The sequence below is a fragment of the Sardina pilchardus genome, chromosome 16, assembly GCF_963854185.1.
Source record: "Sardina pilchardus chromosome 16, fSarPil1.1, whole genome shotgun sequence".
Lineage (NCBI taxonomy): Eukaryota > Metazoa > Chordata > Actinopteri > Clupeiformes > Clupeidae > Sardina > Sardina pilchardus.
Window position 1 is genome coordinate 31,672,228 of NC_085009.1, and position 22,500 is coordinate 31,694,727.

At 42.4% G+C, this 22,500-nt stretch overlaps 2 protein-coding genes and 1 non-coding gene across 3 annotated transcripts in view; all 3 read right to left on the reverse strand.

The window, feature by feature from the left end:
- Positions 1-322: 322 nt before the first annotated feature.
- Positions 323-396, reverse strand: trnar-ucu (transfer RNA arginine (anticodon UCU)). Its single transcript has one exon. It is a non-coding gene; the product is annotated as a tRNA-Arg (tRNA).
- LOC134059652 (NACHT, LRR and PYD domains-containing protein 12-like) overlaps positions 358-22,500 on the reverse strand; it is a 36,866-nt gene continuing 14,723 nt past the window's right edge. Inside the window, exons 11-14 of the mRNA XM_062516096.1 lie at positions 5,455-5,628; positions 5,144-5,317; positions 4,648-4,726; positions 358-534 (exon numbers count right to left, since the gene is read on the reverse strand). Of these exons, the coding sequence (XP_062372080.1) occupies positions 358-534; positions 4,648-4,726; positions 5,144-5,317; positions 5,455-5,628 (604 nt within the window). The remainder of the gene's footprint in view (positions 535-4,647; positions 4,727-5,143; positions 5,318-5,454; positions 5,629-22,500) is intronic.
- LOC134060450 (NLR family CARD domain-containing protein 3-like) lies at positions 7,038-11,546 on the reverse strand. Its single transcript, XM_062517178.1, has 3 exons — positions 11,522-11,546; positions 9,046-9,264; positions 7,038-8,824 (listed from the first exon to the last, which is right to left on the reverse strand). Exons 1-3 carry the CDS (start codon positions 11,544-11,546, stop codon positions 7,038-7,040), a joined length of 2,031 nt encoding a protein of 676 aa, XP_062373162.1.

Here is a 22,500-nt window from a genome sequence, read left to right on the forward strand (position 1 = left end):
TAGAGCCAATTGTAGATGCTGCTGGCTGCTGGTGAGACTGAGATCTAAGCTATACTAAAATTAGCCTGCAAAATACAGGATAGCCTATTAACTTCAATAAATTACCATTTTGACCGGTTTTAAGTTTAAGCTAGGCTTCACACAAAACATGATTGTGATCATGAGCTAGGCTTTATATATGATGCTTAAACCACTGATGAACAACCATGGCGTGGTCTATAGGCTATAGATTATTAAACCAACACTTATGTGAGGTGTTTCCTGCGTAAATCATGATTACCATACAAAAATTTCTGCACATTGTGCAGTAGCCATGGCGACACATCTCTGCCGGGACTCGAACCCGGAGCCTCTGGATTAGAAGTCCAGCGCGCTATTCCATTGCGCCACAGAGACTGGGCCAATAGAAGAGATGCTGCTCTCCTTTAGATCCGTAAAGCTCTCCGCAGCACGCCTCTCAGCATCCCTCAGCATCAGGACCACTCCGCCGCCATTTTGGCTCTTCACGGCGAACCAGCAGAGGGCGCGCCGCATCTACTGCGCGCGTAGTTACAAGGCATGAGCCAACATGGCGACGCGTGTCTGCTCAGTTACCCATCGCAACTGTGGAAGGGAGAGCCGTTTTGAAATGACGTGTGAATGCAGCAGCAGCATTACATTTCTATGTTAACTCTGTTATCAGAACGGGGGCACCTTTTTTGTTTTTAAATGGGGTCAGATTTAGTCCTACTGTGGCTTGCTCACTAAAATAGGAACGAGGAAGGAACGAGATGTCGCTTCGAGAGACTGTAGTGGACAAAGCTAACGTTATCGTTAACGTATCTTCAGCATGGCTATTACCACAGAGCAGACATTAGGCTGTGTACTACGTGCAGCCAACGATCTCATCGGCTTTTGTGTCGATGTGCGTCAGACGTTAGGCATAGGCATAGCCTATTATTTACTTCAATGAGGCGCTATTATGTCAAAACTCGCTCATAGACAGTAGCTTAGCTTATAAGCGTGCCAAGGCTGTCGGGTTATGAGTGACATGGTGTCAGCGCGATGACAAGTCAAGATAGCCTACCAGGACTGGTAGGCTACTCAGAACCACAGCCGCTGCCTAGCGCAACAAACATCACCAGATTTAGGCTAACCATCACAACATTTGGCCCACAACAATGCGTCTCTCTTTTGTGCAGGCTTTAACTGACGTGCTGAGCTCGCGTTAGAGGCTGCAGCTGTCAAAGCTTCAAGGGCTGCCGCGCCGCAGTTCAGTGGAGGCATTTCTGAAATCATTAGACCTATTAGTGTTTTCTCAACAGTTGGTGCATTTCTCAAAACAATTAATGCAAACCGCACCGCAAAGTGGATTATCTGCAAACCCGTGTAACCTTACAGTTTTTCTCAGTCGCTTTGGTGCTTTTCTCAGATCAGAATGAAAATGCTCAGAACTATTAGTTCAACCTCCACAGCATTCAGTCATTTGTACACAGCATAGCCTTTATCCTTCCTCTGTCTGGACAAATCGCAAATGCCTTTGGACATCATCAGTTGCTTTCATATAATTATCTGCTGTTTCATAATAGCCTATTATCATTTGCTTACGTCATGTCAGTCAAAATGACGTAGCCTACTTATGGATGCTGAATAGTCGTTCCCAATAAAATAATGAAACTTTTTATTGCTTGAGTCAATACATACACAACTAGTTATGAAGTTCTGTCACAATGCTGTAGAATTGCAAAGAGCATATAGTACAAATGTGAAACGTATATTCAGTGTCTGGTACTCACTCCTCTATCTACAGCAATGTGTAACTTTATTGTAGTTTTCAAATGGCTGTAGCATTTTTTTATTTTTTTTTGTCTTGAGCATTTTCAGGTAGTGTCACTGAGTTCTGACCTTTTTTTTTTTCCTTTTTTCATTGGAAATGTTTCATTACATGCATACTGTATGTGTTGAACTTGCTGTCATAACTAGTTGTTGTAACCTAATAGGCTATTAACTTTGATTTGCCGTGCTGCATGGGCAATAGATGTATGCATGTCATAAATTAGGCCTCTATGAAGTAATAACATTATTGTTTGAAATACTTCACATTTGAAAAAATATTGAAGGGAATCAGGAGAGGCAGTTCAATGTCTTTGGCAAATGGCCAACAACAGACACACAGGTAAAGAACACTCAGCCTCAGCCAGTAGTTGATGCTATAGCACAACCCTTCCATAATGGGTGTATATATATATATATATATATATACTGTATATATAACAAAAACTGGAATGCATGGCATGGATGTACAGTGTTGGGAAGGTTACTTTAGAAATGTAATGTGTTACAGTTGCAAGTTACTTTGTTTAAAATGTAATAGTAGTGTAACTATTTGAATTACTTTTTCTGAGTAACGTAACTAATTACTTTTGATTACTTTTTGATTACTTTTCCGATTTTTGAATGATGTATATAGTCCCCAAATCCATGCGAAGATTTCGGCCTTGGTCTACAGGCTGCCGAGCAGTTCTGTACAAGCGCACAAGGCAGAATTAACATCACATTTTTTGTGAGGATAATATAATGATAATCGTAACACGTTTACAGGCAGGCATGTAGGCCTACTCTGATGGCGCTGTAGACGTGATAGAGCCTATCAGAAGGTCCCGTATCAAACTATGGCTGTGGAGGGAAACAGTTCTTTTTACATACAATATTATTTGCAAAGTTTTGCTGACAATATTGAGATGTAATTCAAATTGTAATTTTGAAAAATTTCAAAAGTACCTGTAATTGAATTACATTTTTTTCTACAGTAACTGTAATATATTACTGTTACATTTATTTTGTAATTAAATTACGTAACTCAATTACATGTAATGCGTTACTCCCCAACACTGTGGATGTACTAGAGCTGTGGTTCTACTGCAAAAACAGCAAGAAACCAGCTTAAGCTGGTAGCTGGTTTAAACTGGTCTTTGCTGGTTTTCTTCCAGCTCATGCTGGTCTTTGCGGGTGTAGCTGGTTAGGCCACCAGGTGGACATGCTGGCGTGACCATCTGAGGAAACTGGTCATGCTGGTGTGACCAACCTGTCGTGTGGGATACAGCTGGTGTGAGATGGTCATGCTGCTTGAAAGCTTGAAATTGTTGGTGTAAGAAGGTCATGCTGGTTTGCTAGAATGACCAACATAAGCTGGCATGACCACTGACCAGCAATGTAGACCAGCAACACCGACTAAATGACCAGCTTGTGGTGGTGTGACAAGCAAAACCAGCTGCAGGTAAACCAGCTGCAGGTCTGTTTTCTCAAGAGTGGTCTAACAAGCAGGTCAACAGTATGTAGGTGCAGCTCTAGATGTGTGTATGTGTGTGTGTGTGTGTGTGTGTGTGTGAAATGTTGCACTCCCAAAGTGATTAAAAACAACAAGTAAGTCTTGAATAAGTCCACTTGACGTCTAACAACACCGATACCCATACCCGTCCGCACAACATTTGCTTTATATTACACATTTGTGTGTGTGTGTGTATGTGTGTTGGAGGAATATTTCATGTGGTAGACAATGGGAACAGACTCAATCAACTCCATGCATTTTTATATGTTTACACTTTAGATCGTCCGTTCCCAATTTAAGAGAACAGCTGCTGTGCTGTGCAGTTTTATGGAAAGATTTCGACAAATTGAAAAGTACAAATATGACATAACCATCAACATATTTAAGGCATCTTGCAGTGCAAATTGATGTCAATTAGAAAGCAAATCATGAATATCACACATGAGACTGAGAGGCCTCATTCTGATGACAAGTCAAGTCAAGTTTATTTATATCGCATTCCATACACAGAGGCCACTCAATGTGCTTTACATATACAAATAATTCAATGAGCTTTAAATAAACAAGAATTTCCATAGCCAAAGAATGGTTTAAAAAGGTAAAGTTCATAATAAAAAAAGGAAAACACAAGGTAAAATCATTTTAAAAATAAAGAATGATTAAAAAGACAAAATAAAAGACACAAGGTGGGATCATTTTGAATGCAGATTCAGAATGTGTAACTCAGTAGTTAGCAGAAAGCTACAGATGGGCCTTTTTAATGTCATCTAAAAGTTGGTTCCAGAGCCGATCCGATGAGGGCTTGACTGTCCTCAAGCTGGTACCAGTGAATTGGACATTGGACTGAACATGTGTGGGGTAATAGTGGACCCAAGCTGGTACCAGTGAATTGGGCATTGGGCTGAACATGTGTGGGGTAATAGTGGACCCAGTGATTACCCATACAGTGACCATTGGGTCCTTGGTTAGATTGAATAAGTTTAGATTTAACTTTATTATTGTGCCGAGTTTAGATTTAACTTTATTATTGCCCCTTAGTTCCAGTGAATTGGGCATTGGGCTGAATATGTGTGGGGCAATAGTGTACAGTGATTGCCCATACAGTGACCACTGGGTCCTTGGTTAGATTAAATAAATGAGTACAAGTACAGACAATGATTTGTCAGTTGGGCTATACTGACATTATGCACAGTGTAGAGGAGTATTTAATCTGGACAACTAACGAAATAGACTCCATAGACTACATGTATTTGTAGATGTTTACAGTTTGGATGTTTCTTCAGGTCAGAGAACAACTGCTGTGTTGAGCTTCCAGGATGATTCCCCTCCACATGGAGCACTCTGAGGGCTGATGGGTTTGATCTCAGTGCTGATGCTAAAGCTCTGAAACCTTCAGCTCTTATACTGCATTCCCAAAGGCTGTAGGAGGAAGAAGGAAACACTTCATCAGAACAGCTGAAGGACACACACAGACAATGTGTCATATTTCACACGTTAGGTAACTGCTTCCCTCTGTCAATTCTAAAAATAAAAATAAAATGTACAATTTACCATTATATGTCAATATATAATAATAATAATAATAATAATAATATTATGGTGTGTGTGTGTGTGTGTGTGTGTGTGTGTGTGTGTGTGTGTGTGTGTGTGTGCATATGTGTGTGGAAAGAAGGGGGCAAAGAACAGAATGGTGTTAAAAATAGAATGTTTACATTGAATATCAATCCAATCAATGTGCGAGAAAATACATGTGTGTTTATGTGTGAGAGAAAGACCATGAGAAATCAACCACTTTCATATTTCATATCAACTCAGTATTGGTCTTGTGACACTCACTACAGCTTCTGCAGTTTACAGTTGGGATTCTCCAGAAGAGAAGAAAGATGCTTCACTCCTGAGTCTCCTGCTTTATTCCCACTCAGCTGCAGCTCTCTCATGTGTGAGGGGTTTGATCTCAGTGCTGATGCAAGAGCTCTGAAGCCTTCCTCTCCAATACTGCAGTTAACCAGGCTGTAGAGAGAAGTATAGAGAATGTTATTGCCTTGTTCCACTTGAATAAATACATGTGTGTTTATGTGCGAGAAAAGACCATGACACATCAGTCACTCTCAAATTCACTGATAGCAACTCAGTCTTGTGAAACTCACTGTAGTTTCTGCAGTTTACAGTTGGGATCCTCCAGAAGAGAAGAAAGATGCTTCACTCCTGAGTCTCCTGCTTTATTCTCACTCAGCTGCAGCTCTCTCATGTGTGAGGGGTTTGATCTCAGTGCTGATGCAAGAGCTCTGAAGCCTTCCTCTCCAATACTGCACTTATCCAGGCTGTAGAGAGAAGTAGGAGAAATAATTCATCTTCATTTCCTTTTGAACAATCAACATTACCGTCATATTTACAATACTCTTTGTGTGTGTGTGTGTGTGTGTTTGTGCAAGTATGTTTGTCATACAGTGGGTCCCATTTAGAAGTGGCCATTTCACTCGCACTCCATCTTAATGTTATTTTGGACAATCAAGTGCTACTGTAGTTTTGTTTGATTGTTTTGTCTGTATGTCCAAGAAAGACCATGACAAATCAGTCACTTTCAAATTCACCGACAGCAACTCAGTATCTGGTCTTGTGAAACTCACTGTAGTTTCTCCAGTTTACAGTTGGGATCCTCCAGAAAAGAAGAAAGATGCTTCACTCCTGAGTCTCCTGCTTTATTCCCACTAAGCTGCAGCTCTCTCATGTGTGAGGAGTTTGATCTCAGTGCTGATGCAAGAGCTCTGAAGCCTTCCTCTCCAATACTGCATTCTGACAGGCTGTAGCGAGGTGTAGGACAAATACTTAATCTTAATGTCGTTTTGAACAATCAAACCATAATCATAAACCACAATTAATAATCTGTCAAAATACAGGGTTACAGTGTAAGTCTGTGTTGTACAAAACACCAAGGAGAGAGAAAATTACGTTTCCATGTAAGTGAAAGAACATTCACAGTCACTGGCTGTAGTGAGAAGTATGAGAAATACTTATCTAAATTAATGATCATATCACTGTAAAATATTAAATAATCTGTTGAAAGGGAAAGTGTGTGCAACAACTTATTTTCCTTATCGGCCTATTGGCCTATTAATCACAAGTTAATTAGACCCACACACAATTTAGACCTACTTTGATTTACATTGAGACATTACATTTAGTTTACATTAAATTATAGTTTTGGTTGTTGTGGTGTTATGGCATCCCTGAGTTACAATAAACAATTATTCCCTCACCCACGCATATTGATTTCAAAACATCATGATGTGAAATGCCACAAAAAGCGTCTTAGGGTTGTTTGTGAATAGAGTTTCTCCTAAATTTGCCAGTTAGGAACCACATTCTGAATATGGGCCCTGATTATTATGGGATACTGAAATGTCTTACCTGAGTGTCTCTAGTGCACAGTTTGGGTTACCCAGTCCACTACACAATTCTTGGACCCCAATATCTCCAATACTGTTTCCACTGAGGTCCATATTTTTCAGCTTTGAAGACGATTTGGCGAGGACAGATGCCAGACCTGCACAGCTCCTCTCAGTGAGCCCACATCTGTTGAGCCTTAAGGGGAAAACATTCCACCAATTAACAGACTCTCTAGGACATTGAAACCATAAGTGCATTAGTGTTGCTATGCTTCTGAATCATTTTTGATGTCAACTTAAATATCATTACTGCCAATACATACAGTACTGTATTGCTATCCTACTCACAGAGCCTTTTGGGATTCCTCCACTACTGGCTTCAGCCTTAGGAGACATTCATCAGACCTGCTGTACTTCTTCAAATCAAACACATCCAGCTTTTCTTCTGACGTCAGAAGCACAAACACAAGAGCTGACCACTGAGTGGATGAGAGATTGGCTTCAGTAAGTGTCCCTGCACTCAGGAAGCTCTGGACCTCCTCCACTAAGGAGTGATCGTTGACTTCATTCAGACAGTGGAAGAGGTTGAGAACTCTCTCTGATGATGGCATCTCCCTGATCTTTGTCTTTATGTATCTGCCTATTTCCTTTTTGCTTTCATGTTGTACTTCCTTTATTAGGCCTCTCAAGAGTCTCTGGTTGGATTCCAAAGAGAGGCCAAGAAGGAAACGGAGGAACAGATCAAAGCGCCCATCTTCATGTTCCAATGCTTTGTCCACAGCACTCTTCTGTAAGGGGGTCATGGATTTGTCCACTGTTTGCCATTTCAGAAGCTGAAACCCTGTTCTGGGGGGTTGCTGTGGGGACATGAGATCTTTCCCCTCAGTTATTAACATCAGGATCACATACAAAGCTGCAAGGTACTCCTGGATGCTCAGATGCACAAAGCAGTACACCTTTTCCTGATGAAGGCTTGACTCTTCCTGAAAGATCTGGGTGCAAATGCCACAGTGTACTGCTGCCTCTCTGACATCAATACCACTCTCTCTCAGGTCCTCTTCATAAAAGATCAGGTTGCCCTTCTTCAGCTGCTCGTAGGCCAACTTTCCAAGAGCAAGGAGACTAGTCTGGTTCCACTGTGGATCTGTGTCATGAACTCCTTCAAACTTTAGACTCTTCTGCTTGGTTTGAAAAACAAGGAAATATGTGTACATCTCTGTCAAAGTCTTTGGAACTTGCTTACCTCCTTCAGTCGTAAGAATTAATTCAATAACATTAGCAGCAATCCAGCAAAACACAGGTATGTGGCACATAATGTGGAGGCTTCTTGATGATTCTATGTGAGTGATGACTTTGCTGGCAAGATTCTGATCACTGATCCTCTTCCTGATGTACACCTCCTTCTGAGGGTCGCTGAACCCTTGTACTTCTGTGACCCGGTCGACACACTCAGGAGGGATTTGATTGGCTGCTGCTGGTCGAGAGGTGATCCAAAGGAGAGCAGAGCTAAGCAGATTACCCTTGATGAGATTTGTCAGCAGAACATCCAATGAAGTGACCTTTGTCACATCAGTCAAAATTTCATTTTTCTGAAAGTCTAGTTGGAGTCGACACTCATCTAGACTGTCAAAGATGAACAACACTTTGTATTTCCCCTGGCTGGGAAAAGTTAACTGCTTAATTTCTGAGAAAAAATGGTGAAGAAGATCCATCAAAGAGAGCTGTTTGTCTTTCATACAGTTGAGGTCCCGAAAAGGCAGTGGAAATATGAAGTGGATATCCTGGTTTTCTTTCCCTTCAGCCCATTCCAGGATGTACTTCTGAACTGAGACAGTTTTGCCAATACCAGCTACTCCCTTTGTGATGACACTTCTGATTGGTTTGTCTTGGCCAGGTAAGGGCTTAAAGATGTCTCTGCATTTGACTGATGTCTCCTGTCCAGCTGGTCTCTTGGATTTGGACTCAATCTGTCTGACTTCATGCTGCTCATTAACTTTCCCACTTCCTCCCTCTGTGACGTAGACCTCTGTGTAGATCTTTTCCAGCAGAGCAGAGCTGCCTTGCTTGGGTATTCCTTCAAACACACTCTGGTACTTTTTCTTGAGACTTCTCTTCAGCTCAATCTGCCACACTGGACCAAATTGAACTAAAAACACAAAACACAACAAAATATAACATCACATTAGCAAGCCTAATCTTGTAATAAATACATATGTCTATTTCAGTAAAGAAATTAAGTTTTGCAAGGAACTGACACCTAAACATACAGTATATTTTATGTTTTTCTAATTTAGCATATTGATGAGAACTATTTAAAATTGACCAAACAACTACTTAAGGAACATGTCTTACTTTCTTGCAGTTTGTCAGCAATATTATTTTGTGTCATGTTCCTCAGGAAGTGCAGTGCCATCTTGAGAGCCCCTTCTCTGGCATCACTCTCATCCTGCTCTTTACCCTCAAAGTGCCCTTGGTAATCTAGAATTTTCTTGAATCTCTTCAGCTCATTCTTCACAAAGGTGATGATCTTCTCCTCAAGCACCTGGTGTACAAATATCTGGTTATAGTATACTGCATTACAATACCCAGGTTTTACATATTTTTACACCATATTTTTGTTGTTCTGTAACATGTAAAACGTGTATATCAGTGCAGCATGATATAGCTGCATCCAAACCTGGAATATGTGCTTGAGGTCCCCCTGGGTAAACTGGTCACTGACAGCATCTGGTTTGCATTCTTCCATTTGGATTCTGAGTATTTAATGAGAGCACAACAAATCATACTTATTAATTTACATCAGTATGTAGGCTAGTATTGCAAAAAGCAGAAATTATATAAAAATGTTGTTGAGCAGTGGCATGTTCATGAGGTCACTGCAAGTATGATGTCATTTGTATCAATTTGTCGGTCAGAAGAATCACACCAAAACTACTGAGCTGAAGTTAATGAAACGTTATGGAGGGCTGCACTTCAGTGCACGTTCTGCCAAGTATGTGGCGCACACCTTTGGATGATATTCCAGTAGACCGAGAACAAAAGCAAAGTGTATAGTGTTTAGCTTACGGGTGACTTATGGCATCTAGACACTTAGTAAATGGCCTACCATACACTTCTGCGAGCAGGCACAGTGAGCACACAACTGGACCCATACCAATTTGCATACCGGCCGAAAAGGGGGACAGAGGATGCAGTGGCATGCCTTCTTCACTCCCTCCTTCACCACCTCCAGACTCCCCACAACTATGCCTCAGTTCTGTTTGTTGACTTCAGCTCTGCATTTAACACAATCCAACGCCATCAACTCATCAAGAAACTACAGCACCTGAATGTCACCCCTCTCCTCATCCACTGGATATACAACTTTCTCAGCAACAGGCCACAGACAGTGAAAATAGGGACAACATCATCAACCATCATCACCAACACTGGAGCCCTAAAGTTGCGTACTCAGTCCCTTCCTGTACACACTCTACACAAATGACTGCCAGAGTTCACTACCCAACACCACTTACTACAAATATGCAGATGATACAGCCATAGTAGGACTACTTACAGACAACCATTCCATCACAGCTCACCACCAGTCCATCACAGATTTTGCACTGTGGTGTTCTGATAACTACCTCCAACTCAACATTGACAAGACAAAAGAACTGGTCATCCATACATCAAAATCACCCCCTGGACTCACTCACATCACCATCAATGGCCAACCAGTTGAACAGGTCAGCACCTTCAAATATCTTGGTCTCACCATTGACAATAAGCTTAACTTCAATGAACATGTCACCATCACACAGAAACGTGCACAACAGAGACTGTATGTCATACGCAAACTGAGATCACTGTCTGTTGCCCCCCACCTCCTTCTGCTACTCTACAAAAGCATCATCCAACCCCTTCTACTCTACTGTTCCCCCTGTTTTTTCACCATACTAAATGTCATCAGCAAGAACAAACTCATTAAAGTCTCACACTTAGCATCTAAAATAACACAGCTTCCCACCCCCAGCCTCACTGATGCAAATGACACAGCCACCACACGCCTTGCCCGCACCAAGGCAAGCAGCCCTGACCATCCCCTGAACCGGTTTTTCACCCTACTCCCATCTGGCCGCAGATACAGAGCCCTGGACCGGAAAAAAGCACACTTTAAGAAAAGTTTTGTACCCTCAGCCATCACTGCACTTAACAAACTCCGGTGACAATAATCCATCCCCTCTATTCTTTTGTGTTTATGTTGTCTGCACTGTCCACTTTTGATTGCACTGTGTTGATGAGGGAGGGGAACTAGAGGGATGGGGGTATGGTATGGTATAAGGTGTGTATGGTATGGTGGGTGTCATGTTATATGTTATATGTTATATGTTATATGTTATATGTGATGTGTAATGTGTAATGTGTGATGTGTGATATGTTATATGTATGAGATGTATGTTACATCAATGCTGCCATCTTTTATGGATGAAATGACGTGTGAAGAAGACAATGAAGACTCTATCTTCTGCTTGATAACTTGCCTTGATCCATCTGTGGCATCCTCACGTTTTAAGTCTATTAAGCGATCATTTGACTGGTCACTCTTCATGGACACACAGGTGGGCACAGGTGATGGAGGCCTCTCGTGATGCAATGAGCTGTGGTGTAAAGACATCCATTAATCCTACAGAGTTTGCACATTGCATGTTTTCATGTAACATCTATTACCAATGTCTACACTATATTTTGGACAGTTTAGGTTTAGGATATTTGAATAAACGTCAATGTAGACATTTGCTTAGAGTCATACCATTACATTTCGCATAATCTCTGCGTGATAACTTGCCTTGATCCACCTGTGTCATCTTCATGTTGAAATGTGATTCCATGCCCCTCACTCTTCGTGGACACGCAAGTGGGCACAGGTGATGGAGGCCTCTCATGATGAAATGAGCTGTGGCATATAAACACACCCTTAACTTCAATGGAGTTAGCCTATCCTTCGATACTGTCGGCATTGAAGTCATGTGGGCATAGGTGTACTAATGAATATATGCATCTGAGCATAGCTGCGGCTCATGAGTAAGGAGAGCAATTTTTAAACAACGCACTTAATTGCATCTTTGCACACAGTACACACTTTATCCTTGTATTGCCATTGCCTGCTTTGCTGCCTTAATGTTTTTATCTGGAGCTTTTGGACAATAAAAAAAATCAACCGGCTGCGTTTTTTGTGATCTCCTCACTTTGCCTCTCGTAACTTTATATGTTTGCAGTCACCACAGCATGATAGTGAAAGCTCAGTCTAAAGTTTTGTGTGTCTTTCTAAAGCAAGCTGTGCGACGCAACTCACTCAGGGACTCACTTCTTTTTTTTTTTTTTTAAGTATATATCTGGCTGCTGTCATGCCTAATGGAGCCACTCAGTTACACTGAAGCTAATTTCAAATTCACTAGTTCACATTCCGAAATTTGCATACAGACATAAAAGCATAATAGAAGAGCATGGCGAAGTCTGGCCAGGGTCCTATAGTGCATTGTGAGTGGAGTAACGCTGATGCTGCAACTTCGGCATAGAAGTAACCTGACTGATTGAAGAAGGAGGCGGGGCAAATTTCGTCACGCTTCTCCCGAACTTCCGCTTGTAAACACCATTAGATAAACGTTTAGAAACGCAAGTAGCGAGGGGGAGCTGTGGTGCAAGTAGCTGCATAGCAACCATAGCTCGGGACTATGTAGCCATAGCAACCCAGGTTTTATTCTGATTTGAGGTAAATTCACTGCACTCACAACTCTCTTTCTGCCACTCTCCATTGTCCTGTCAATTAAAGACAAAATAGCCCCCAAAATGTTAGACATCCATTAATCCTACAGAGTTCACAGGCATGAGGTGGCTAATCGGGGGCTTCAGGAGATTTCCCGGTGGGCCTTTAACATTTTGGACAGTTTAGGTTTAGGTTTAGGTTATTTGAATAACCGTCAATGTAGACATTTGTATGTAATTGCTCAGAGGCATTAGCCTGGCAAGCCAATCTATACAGAAATGTACTGTATAGTCTGGGGTCGGACCATTCACAGAGCTGAAGCCTGTGGGTGGGATGAACAGTTGTCTTTCAAACTGCCTCTGCACGTAATAGGCCAGCACTTGTGACCAATCGTAGCCGGTCGGCAAAACGGCAAATACATCGTTCTTTAAAACGAATGACTTGAGTGCTTCTTTCTGCTCAACCTTCAAAGAAAAGCCCAAGTCTAACTTTTCCAAAGCCGATTCAAACGAGAGCGCTTCGTTAGCCTCATCCATCTTTCGTTTTTCTCTATGGGTGTGCAACACGGTCTCACACCCAACTCGTCGAACGAGGACGCGTGGTCCAGCCCCCTGGCGTCAATATCGGAAGCCGAAGGTGAGCTAACGGTGTGGCCACATTTGTCCGACACTTCACTCTGTTGTGTCGGAACCAAGGGGGCAGGCATAAGTAGAAACACGAAATGAGCTGGTGATCAACACTCTGCTAACTCCCTTGGACGGCCATAGATTTCAGATTTTTTTGCGATCCCATAACTTCATATAACATGTGCCCTTTGTCTCCCTTATAGCTTCTGTGTATTCTATATAGGGTATCGAAGGCAAAATTAATTCATTTCTTCCCCGTATATTACGTTGGTTTCCCGTAAAGAAGTATTTTAGCATGTCTGTTGTAGGGAAGCTAACGTTCGCCCGTAATGTTTGGATAAGAAGCTGAGTGAGCCTGCACGAAAACCATGACGGAGAGTCATTCGCAAGATCAGTGAAAATGCGTGTAGCCTACGGTAGCCTACTGTTTGATGTGGTAAAGCATTACCTAGAGGCAAGTACACATAATAATAATATTAAAAAACGAACGTTAACAATTTCAGAGGTTTTCGATCTATCAGACGAGTTACAGCAGGCTAACGTCACAAACTGAGTACGAGTCTGCGCAGTACGACGGAAAGTAAACGGAATTTTGTTTCAGCCCCCTTCCATAGAGAATAACGGAATCTGTTTGTCCATTTCTTTTAGGTCTATGGTCGGAACCCGCTATTTCCCTATGGGTGACGTCAAGCGACTTTAATGGACCCGCAAAGCATTCCGGGAAGGCAGCGCTGCATTTGAAAACCTGTCGCGCGACAGAAAAGCTGGCAGATCCCCAGCTCTATGCAAATGAGTCCGTTGAACGCGAGCCGTCTGTCCAATGAAAGCACGAGGTAGTAGGTTCGTCGTTGTAGTACAACAGTGCCCGTGAAACTTGGTTCCGTATACAAGTCAAATTCATGTTTAAACGAACTCTTCCACGACCAGATAGTTGTCCATAAAATAAATGAAACTTGGATTTGGAGAAATACATTGACTGTTGGTGTTTCTGGTGAGGATTTGAGATTGCATTGAGTAGTTTAAATAAAACAAGATTTCAAAATGGCTTGCAGTTTGTGTAGGCTATTAATATTTTCGTATGCTGTTAAATACATGCCTAAAATGGTGGTTCATTTGTGAGAAACACTTGAGACAAGTTAAAACGAACTGCTTATGAACTGCTAACTGATCAATTCAAACGAAACGCCCACTCACGACAAACGAGGGGAAGACGTGCGACACCTTCCGACACACATGTCGTACAAGTCTGTCCACACCGTAAGGCGGGCTCAAGGACTCCGTACACAGATAGAGCGTTCTGATTGGATAGGCTGGCCTGGAGTCGAACGCAGGCTTGGCCTCAACGGTGCGACCCTAGACCATCCCGCTAGGCAAAACATATTTTTTTGCTGCTAGGGTGCGTCTAGATTTCTAGGCTACAGAGGCATACCATTATATTTCCTATAATCTCTGCATGATAACTTGCCTTGATCCAGCTGTGGGATCCTCATGTTGAAATGTAATTCCACGGCCCTGTGACCTGTCACTCTTCATGGACACACACGTGGGCACAGGTGATGGAGGCCTCTCATGATGGAATGAGCTGTGGTGTAAAGACATCCATTTATCCTACTACATCCTAGACATTTTGTAATTGCTCAGTCATACCATTATGTTTCCTATAATAATCAGAGAAAAAATTGCTGTCTATGCAAAGATACTCACCCTTACATCTGTATTTGGGTTTACATAATAACAATTTAATGGCCTTAAGATGAACTAAAATTATATAGATTATATAAACTGAAGGCAGATCCAGATTGCCTTGACTTGTCCTTGAAAAAAAAAACAACATAGCCTGTAGAGCTGCCTCTTAGGGACCAAAAGAGTACAGAAGCGTTGAATATGGCCTGTTGAAGAGTGGAATCATCCAGGAACTTAGTGAATACCAGCGTCTGCATGATAACTTGCCTTGATCCAGCTGTGGGATCCTCATGTTGAAATGTAATTCCACGGCCCTGTGACCGGTCAGTCTTCATGGACACACACGTGGGCACAGGTGATGGAGGCCTCTCATGATGGAATGAGCTGTGGTGTAAAAACATCCATTTATCCTACTACATCCTAGACATTTTGTAATTGCTCAGTCATACCATTATATTTCCTATAATAATCAGAGAAAAAATTGCTGTCTATCCAAAGATACTCACCCTTACATCTACAGTATATTTGGGTTTACATACCGGTACTAACAATTGAATGGCCTTAAAGGAATTATCCGGAGTAAAATGCACTTTAGATCAATTTCAGGATGATTGGGAGTGCATACGTTGAGTTGACATCACATCATGTCATTCGGATGTGTTTTGAGAGAGTTCGATTTTACCGTTTTTAGCCAAAAACTCGTTAGCCTGGAAGTGACCGGGGCACGTCCTTTCGCTGCTACAAAACGCTATTTTTATACCTCTTCTACTGTTCCAAACAACATTACACTTACGTGGTAGTGAGTAGAGGGTCCCTAAAGCCAAACCAAAGTATTCCCACGTCTTTATGTGGTCGGATAGAGAGTCCAGAATGAATTTAATCGAGTCAGTACCTTTCCGGAAATGTTGTTAAAGTGTTGTAATAGCGTTGCCCAGCTGGAGCAGCGACATTTCCGGAAAGGTACTGACTCGATTAAATTCATTCTGGACTCTCTATCCGACCACATAAAGACTCTCTCAAAACACATCCGAATGACATGATGTGATGTCAACTCAACGTATGTACTCCCAAACATCCCTAGATTGATGTAAAGTGCATTTTATTCCGGATAACTCCTTTAAGATGAAATAAAATTATATAGATTATATAAACTGAAAGCAGATCCAGATTGCCTTGACTTGTCCTTGAAAAAAAAACAACATAGCCTGTAGAGCTGCCTCTTACTGACCAAAAAAGTACAGAAGCGTTGAATATGGCCTGTTGAAGAGTGGAATCATCCAGGAACTTAGTGAATACCAGCGTCTGCATGATAACTTGCCTTGATCCAGCTGTGGGATCCTCATGTTGAAATGTAATTCCACGCCCCTCACTCCTCATGGACGCACAAGTGGGCACAGGTGATGGAGGCCTCTCATGATGGAGCGAGCTGTGGCAGAAAAACACACCCTTTAATTCTATGGAGTTAGCCTAAAGTCGGGAGAGCAATTTTTTTGTTGACCGCATCTTTTGGAATAACACACTTTATTAGATCTTTGCACATTGCACACACACTTTATGCCTAGCCTTGAATTACCTTGCCTGCTTTGCTGCTTTAATAGTTTTTTATCTAGAGTTTTTGAATAATAAAAAAATCAACCATTTTGTTGTTGGGTGCTTGATTGTTTGGAACGAGTCCACATATTTTGGTCTCCTCATGTAGCCTCTTCTGACTATATGTTTGCATGCTAGTGAAAACTCAGTCAAAGTTTTGTGTGGCTGTAGAAAGGAAGCTTGTTTAATTGCTTGTTTCATAGCAAAGAACAGTTGCCATTATGCAACTTCTAGTTAATGATTCAGACCACATGCTCAGCAGCCTACTGTACCTTTGCCCGTTCGGACTGGCTTCCTGTTTTATGTCGTCTTGTCTTTCCATGTTTCAGCCTCTCCTCATAGCGTCAAGATGAATTTCGTCTCATCAAGCTACAATAGAAACAACACAAAAGTGGGACAAGAGAAGGCAAATAAAAACAGTTTAATTAAAGAAGAGTTAACATTCACCCAGTAGGCCTACATGTGAAAAAACCAAACATACATGCTTTTCACCGTCACTGTCAAATTCAATGTTTGTAAATTTAATCTGACTCTGTGAAAATGCTCTACACTTCAAGCATTGCCAGCACAAAAATAAACAACTGACGGTTCACAATGTTTTAAGCAGCACTGTATAGACCGCATTGGGCTCCAGAACACATGTAAATATAACAAGCATCATGGTGGGGGCAAGTCAATGAGGGCAAATGGAGGAACAGGTGTCTATGATTGGAAATCAGACAGGTGCCTCTAATTTTCGGCATAAGGTGCTTCTCAACATGCCCCTCGATGCTTGATCCTCTAGGGGCGTTCCCACTGATCTACATGTATAACTAACACTGGATAGACTATCCCATTGTTTTCGCCCCATCACCCATACAGTAGGTGCCTCTCATTCAGCGTTTATACGTCCTCCCTCGCTCCTCGGGCCTCGATCCTCACTGATCTACATAAAGAAAGATAGAAGAAGGGCTAGACTATCCCATTGTTGCCGCCCCATCATTCTTTATGTAGATCAGTGAGGATCGAGGCCCGAGGAGCGAGGGAGGCTGTATAAACGCTGAATGAGAGGCACCCAATATGGCGGCCGCCTTCATGCCACCTAATCGACCAACACAAGATTACAAATAGGCAAGGTCATTTGTCACTGACCTTAGAAACACTCACTTAAGACATTCCTCGTAGGTAAACCATAGGGAGCAGTTCTGATAACTTATTTATGCATCTCAGAGGTCAGGATTTTTAAATTCGGGTCCTCCGAGTTTACAAACGGCATGTGTGTGCTCAGAGTGGCAGTTTTTAAACAATAAACTAATTTTGTTTTCAGCGCATTCAATTTTGTAAAAATGCACCATTAGCTTACCTGCTGCTGAAAATGTCGGACCCAGCTTCAATCTTGGTTTGAAATCTGGCCCAACGGAATGTGTAAATGAACAGCTCTGGCATACAGGAATCTCTCGACCGTTGTCTCTCCCAAAAGGAAGCTGAAGGTAGCGTGAGTGACTGGATAGTTGCGTCCATGCTATGGACTTTGTACCTTGCTATGGACTTTGGCCTCCGCTTGTTTTTCTCACTGCGGGTGTGGCAGATGTCTCATTACTGGCCAGACTGTATATGTCAGGACTATTCATTACCAAGGGCCAGACAGGAAAAGCACTGGGTCATCGCGGGCACCCAAAATACAGTTAAAATGACTATTGTGGTTCTAAGAGACATGTGTCCATGAGTATCCAGCTACATTTCATACGTTCAGTTAGATATATTCACACACACTGGTTGTGGTGGATATTATTCTGAGATGCACCAATAGGCTCTGAAAACAATTTCAAACAGACATACTGTACAGTAAGCAGCATTGTAATGCCCCAATCAGGTGATATAACTATCATACATATTCTTTGTGAATGAACCTAGGTACCGTAAAAGGTCTCTTGCGTCAAGAGACGGGTCAATGTCCAGGCTGTTGGGATTGCTGGGGTGATATGGTTATGGTTATGATTAAGGGTGTGGTATTTCGTAGGCGCTTTTGTCCAAAGTGAATCTTGTTCTGTACAAAAGTGGCCCACGGGCCGCTCGTTGAGTTAGCCATAACATATGAATTCGTACATATACATTTTTAAAAGACATTTTCAGACAATATGAGGTATCAATTCAGTTTTGAATTCAACCTGCAACTTGCTCTTTAAAGACCCAGGCAAGAAGCTGTAGTGACTGATAAGGCGCCCCCTGGGCCTCAAATCAAGAATAGCTTGCACATACACACCAAATGCTTCCACAGACAGTACACTATTGTCCATGCATACAGTATGCAGCCTACATGAAGAGCTTGAGCACACAGCACATGTTGTTCTTGCACATGCACATGATAAGCTCACACCTACCACTTTTACTTTGCTTAAGTTAGGAAATGTTTTTTACATTTTTTTGTTGCATGTTACAACTGACAGAGCAGACATAAAAGTATATGACGTTACAATACTTCATGTGAACAGTTTAGATCATAAGAAAATCTCTGAAGTTGAAAGGGATCATATTTGAAGGTGCTCATTAATGTAGAGAACCCAGTGGTTGAGGGAAACAAATCACCTAAGGCACTCTTTTTCAGAAAAATAGTTAAAAAAAAAGCCTTCATTTGAGCCTTCAAACTGGAAACGTTTAAAGGTGGGCTGAGGGAAAACTCACAGGCAGCTGCACATTCAGCCTTCTTCAGGGTGTATCTGAGCGCAGAAATCATCTTACGACGGGGCTCACGTGTGATTAATCACACTTTCGTATCACTCCAATTCCAGCGTAAGAATAAACGTGTGTTGATAAATGTGGCGGCTGGAAACAAGCGTGATTTAAATATCACACCCCTATATTATGCTCGTTTTAATGGCCTCGCCCAACAGACTTTATTTTCGCAGAGAGAACACGTCATACTATAAATACATTAATTACAAAACCGTACGACACTGCAATTTGCCCTTGAAAATAATTTAAAATATATATGCCTAGGCCTAATTCATGAATGTTGCATTTGCCAAAGAGAAAGTAATCATCGCCTATGGCTATTCTAAGCCATGAAATGTGTCAATATAATATGCTATATTACAGCAAACAGGCTGCACATGTACAGGAAAGGTGTTATGTCCGAGATAGTCCATCAATTCAACTTTCTAATGCACCGCCGATTTACTGCTGCGCGATGCTATGCCGCCTGAAAAACTTGCGTACACGAGTTGAGACTAGACGTGAGATTTGAGCGTATCACCGATCACGTTCACATTGATAAATGCCATAGGCCTACTTTGCGTGGAAACAAGCGTACGCCTGTTTTACGCCCGTTTTTGGTCGTACGCTCGTTTGATAAATGAGGGCCAATGTGTGTATGCAATGTAATGCAACTATGATGGGATCTCATAGACAGATATGTTTCAACAGATTTCTTGTTCACAACAGAACAGAACGGGGTTGATTACAGGGTTGTTATTATTTCTTCAACACACTGACTGTTAAATCCCAACTGCACTTTTTGTGTTGGTTCATCAGCTTGATGATCAAGACCAAGGGCCGTCCATGGCTGCTGAGTCTACAGTCAGCACAGACCTGAGAGGACAGAACCAGGCCCTCAACAGTGATTATGAATGGACAGAACCAGGCCCTCAACAGTGATTATGAATGGACAGAACCAGGCCCTCAACAGTGATTATTATGGTCTGGCTACCACAAAGGTCACCTCTACCCTGTCTTCCACACCAACACTCAGAGCTGCGCTGACTCCACCTTCACCCTCACCAACGCCGCCCCTCAACACCCCTCCTTCAACAGGGGCAACACCACCCCTCAACACCCCTCCTGCAACAGGGGCAACACCACCCCTCAACACCCCTCCTGCAACAGGGGCAACACCACCCCTCAACACCCCTCCTGCAACAGAGGCAACACTGCCCCTCAACACCCCTCCTGCAACAGGGCGAGTGGAAGAAGATGGAGAGCTACCTGGTGAAATTCCTGAATGAACGTTGTCTTCCCAATAAAGCCTATGTGGTCACTGGAGTGGTTCCCAGCACCAACCCTCCAGTATCTGTGCACTGGATTGGTTCCAGCACCAACCCTCCAGTATCTGTGCACTGGATTGGTTCCAGCACCAACCCTCCAGTATCTGTGCACTGGATTGGTTCCAGCACCAACCCTCCAGTATCTGTGCACTGGATTGGTTCCAGCACCAACCCTCCAGTATCTGTGCCCAATGGCAGGGTGAACGTGCCCACACACTTCTGGAATGCTTTCTGTTGCCTCGACAACAACCTCCAGCCCATTGTTTCAGGAGGGTACCTCTCCACCAATGACCAACAGCGAGGGCAAAGTTCCAACACGGCTGCTCTGGACCAAGAGCTGAGTGACCTGTACACAATCCCCTTCCAGGTGTTTGGAGCTGAGTGACCTGTACACAATCCCCTTCCAGGTGTTTGGAGACCTGTACACAATCCCCTTCCAGGTGTTTGGAGCTGAGTGACCTGTACACAATCCCCTTCCAGGTGTTTGGAGACCTGTACACAATCCCCTTCCAGGTGTTTGGAGCTGAGTGACCTGTACACAATCCCCTTCCAGGTGTTTGGAGACCTGTACACAGTCCCCTTCCAGGTGTTTGGAGACCTGTACACAGTCCCCTTCCAGGTGTTTGGAGCTGAGTGACCTGTACACAGTCCCCTTCCAGGTGTTTGGAGCTGAGTGACCTGTACACAATCCCCTTCCAGGTGCTAACAGTGTCTAACAGAGAATCTGAGGGAGATGAAGCTTATGCAGATAGAGAAACAATTTGATATGAATGTAGATGTTAGGATATTGGAACAGATGTACAGTAGCCATGCATCCAAGAATCGGCTCTATGTGCATCATTCGCTTAAACAGGTAGATCAACCTCCTGCATAGAGTGGACATAAGTCAGAGTTTGTGTAATGAACGTACTGTATGTCTTCTCACGACTGTATCTGGCGTGAAATCTACTACTAAAATAATAATAAAATGCTTTGCAAAATATTACGACAGAGTGTGTTTTTCATCATTATGGCCATTTGTTGAAATCAAAAAATGCGTATATTTCTCTGACAGTTTTTCTCAATCGCTTTGGTACATTTCTCAGATCAGAATTGACATTTTCAAAACTACCTGTTCAATCTTAACATCATTGTGTCATAACCAGTTTCTCATTCCTTTGAACAAGTTGCAAATGCATTATTACATACATTTACAAATTACATACATGCAAGTACGGATGCCCATGAACGATGCCCATTGATCACGCCTCTTGCACAGTAGAAACAAAGCGCAGCTTCCCCATGCTTAAAAGATTGAATTTAGTATGGTTATAGCCAGACTACCTTTTGCAAGTAATCCATGGTGTTTTGCTATTTGTACAAGGAAATGCAGATGCAGCCATGCACTGATACCAACCTTCAGCAGCCACACACCGACTACCAACCAACGTCCAGATGCAGCCACACACTGACCACTAATCTCCAGTCCTGCCTTTACTGGGTGAAGCATGTGTTCACTGTGAACACTAGATGGCGGTGTAGGACTTCTCATAGTGCTGGTCTTCAGGAGAGGTGGTGTTGAGGGATGCTGCTCTCTAAGAGAAGTGGTGTTGAGGGATGCTGGTCTGCAGGAGAGGTGGTGTTGAGGGATGCTGGTCTGCAGGAGAGGTTGTGTTGAGGGTGTTGAGGGATGCTGGTCTGCAGGAGAGGTGGTGTTGAGGGATGCTTGTAAGCCATCGTTTCCCAACTTTGGGTTTGGAACCCCATGTGGGGTCACCTTAAATTCAAATGGGTCGGCTGAGATACTGGATGTCTTAAAATTGACCAGTAAATTACATAAGAATACATTAAATAATAATAACAATAATAATAATAATAATAATAGTAATAATAATAATAAAAGAATGATAAACCTCATGAAACTAATATGGATCCTTCATCACAATCTCACTACGTAATATCAATGTTAACAGCCCGCATGAGATCTTTGATCATGCTTAAAAATCAAAGTACCGCTCTCAACTGGATGTTACAGCAAAGATGAGATGTACTGTACACTCTAACAACATATGAATGACTGGGGCTGCCAAGGTGTAAGCCCCTATTGTAAACACAAATAAAACAGCCCTACTGAAAAAAACAAGAAACCAGCTGGTCCATCTTA

Excerpts from the sequence above, each read along its gene's own strand:
- LOC134060450 (XM_062517178.1), bottom strand. The coding sequence starts at position 11,546 with ATGAAGATGACACAGGTGGATCAAG. Across the intron at positions 9,265-11,521 it reads GATGACACAGGTGGATCAAG|TATACTATAACCAGATATTT; the intron begins GCAAGTTATCAC and ends ATTGTAATGCAG. Across the intron at positions 8,825-9,045 it reads TGCTGACAAACTGCAAGAAA|TGTGGCAGATTGAGCTGAAG; the intron begins GTAAGACATGTT and ends AATTTGGTCCAG.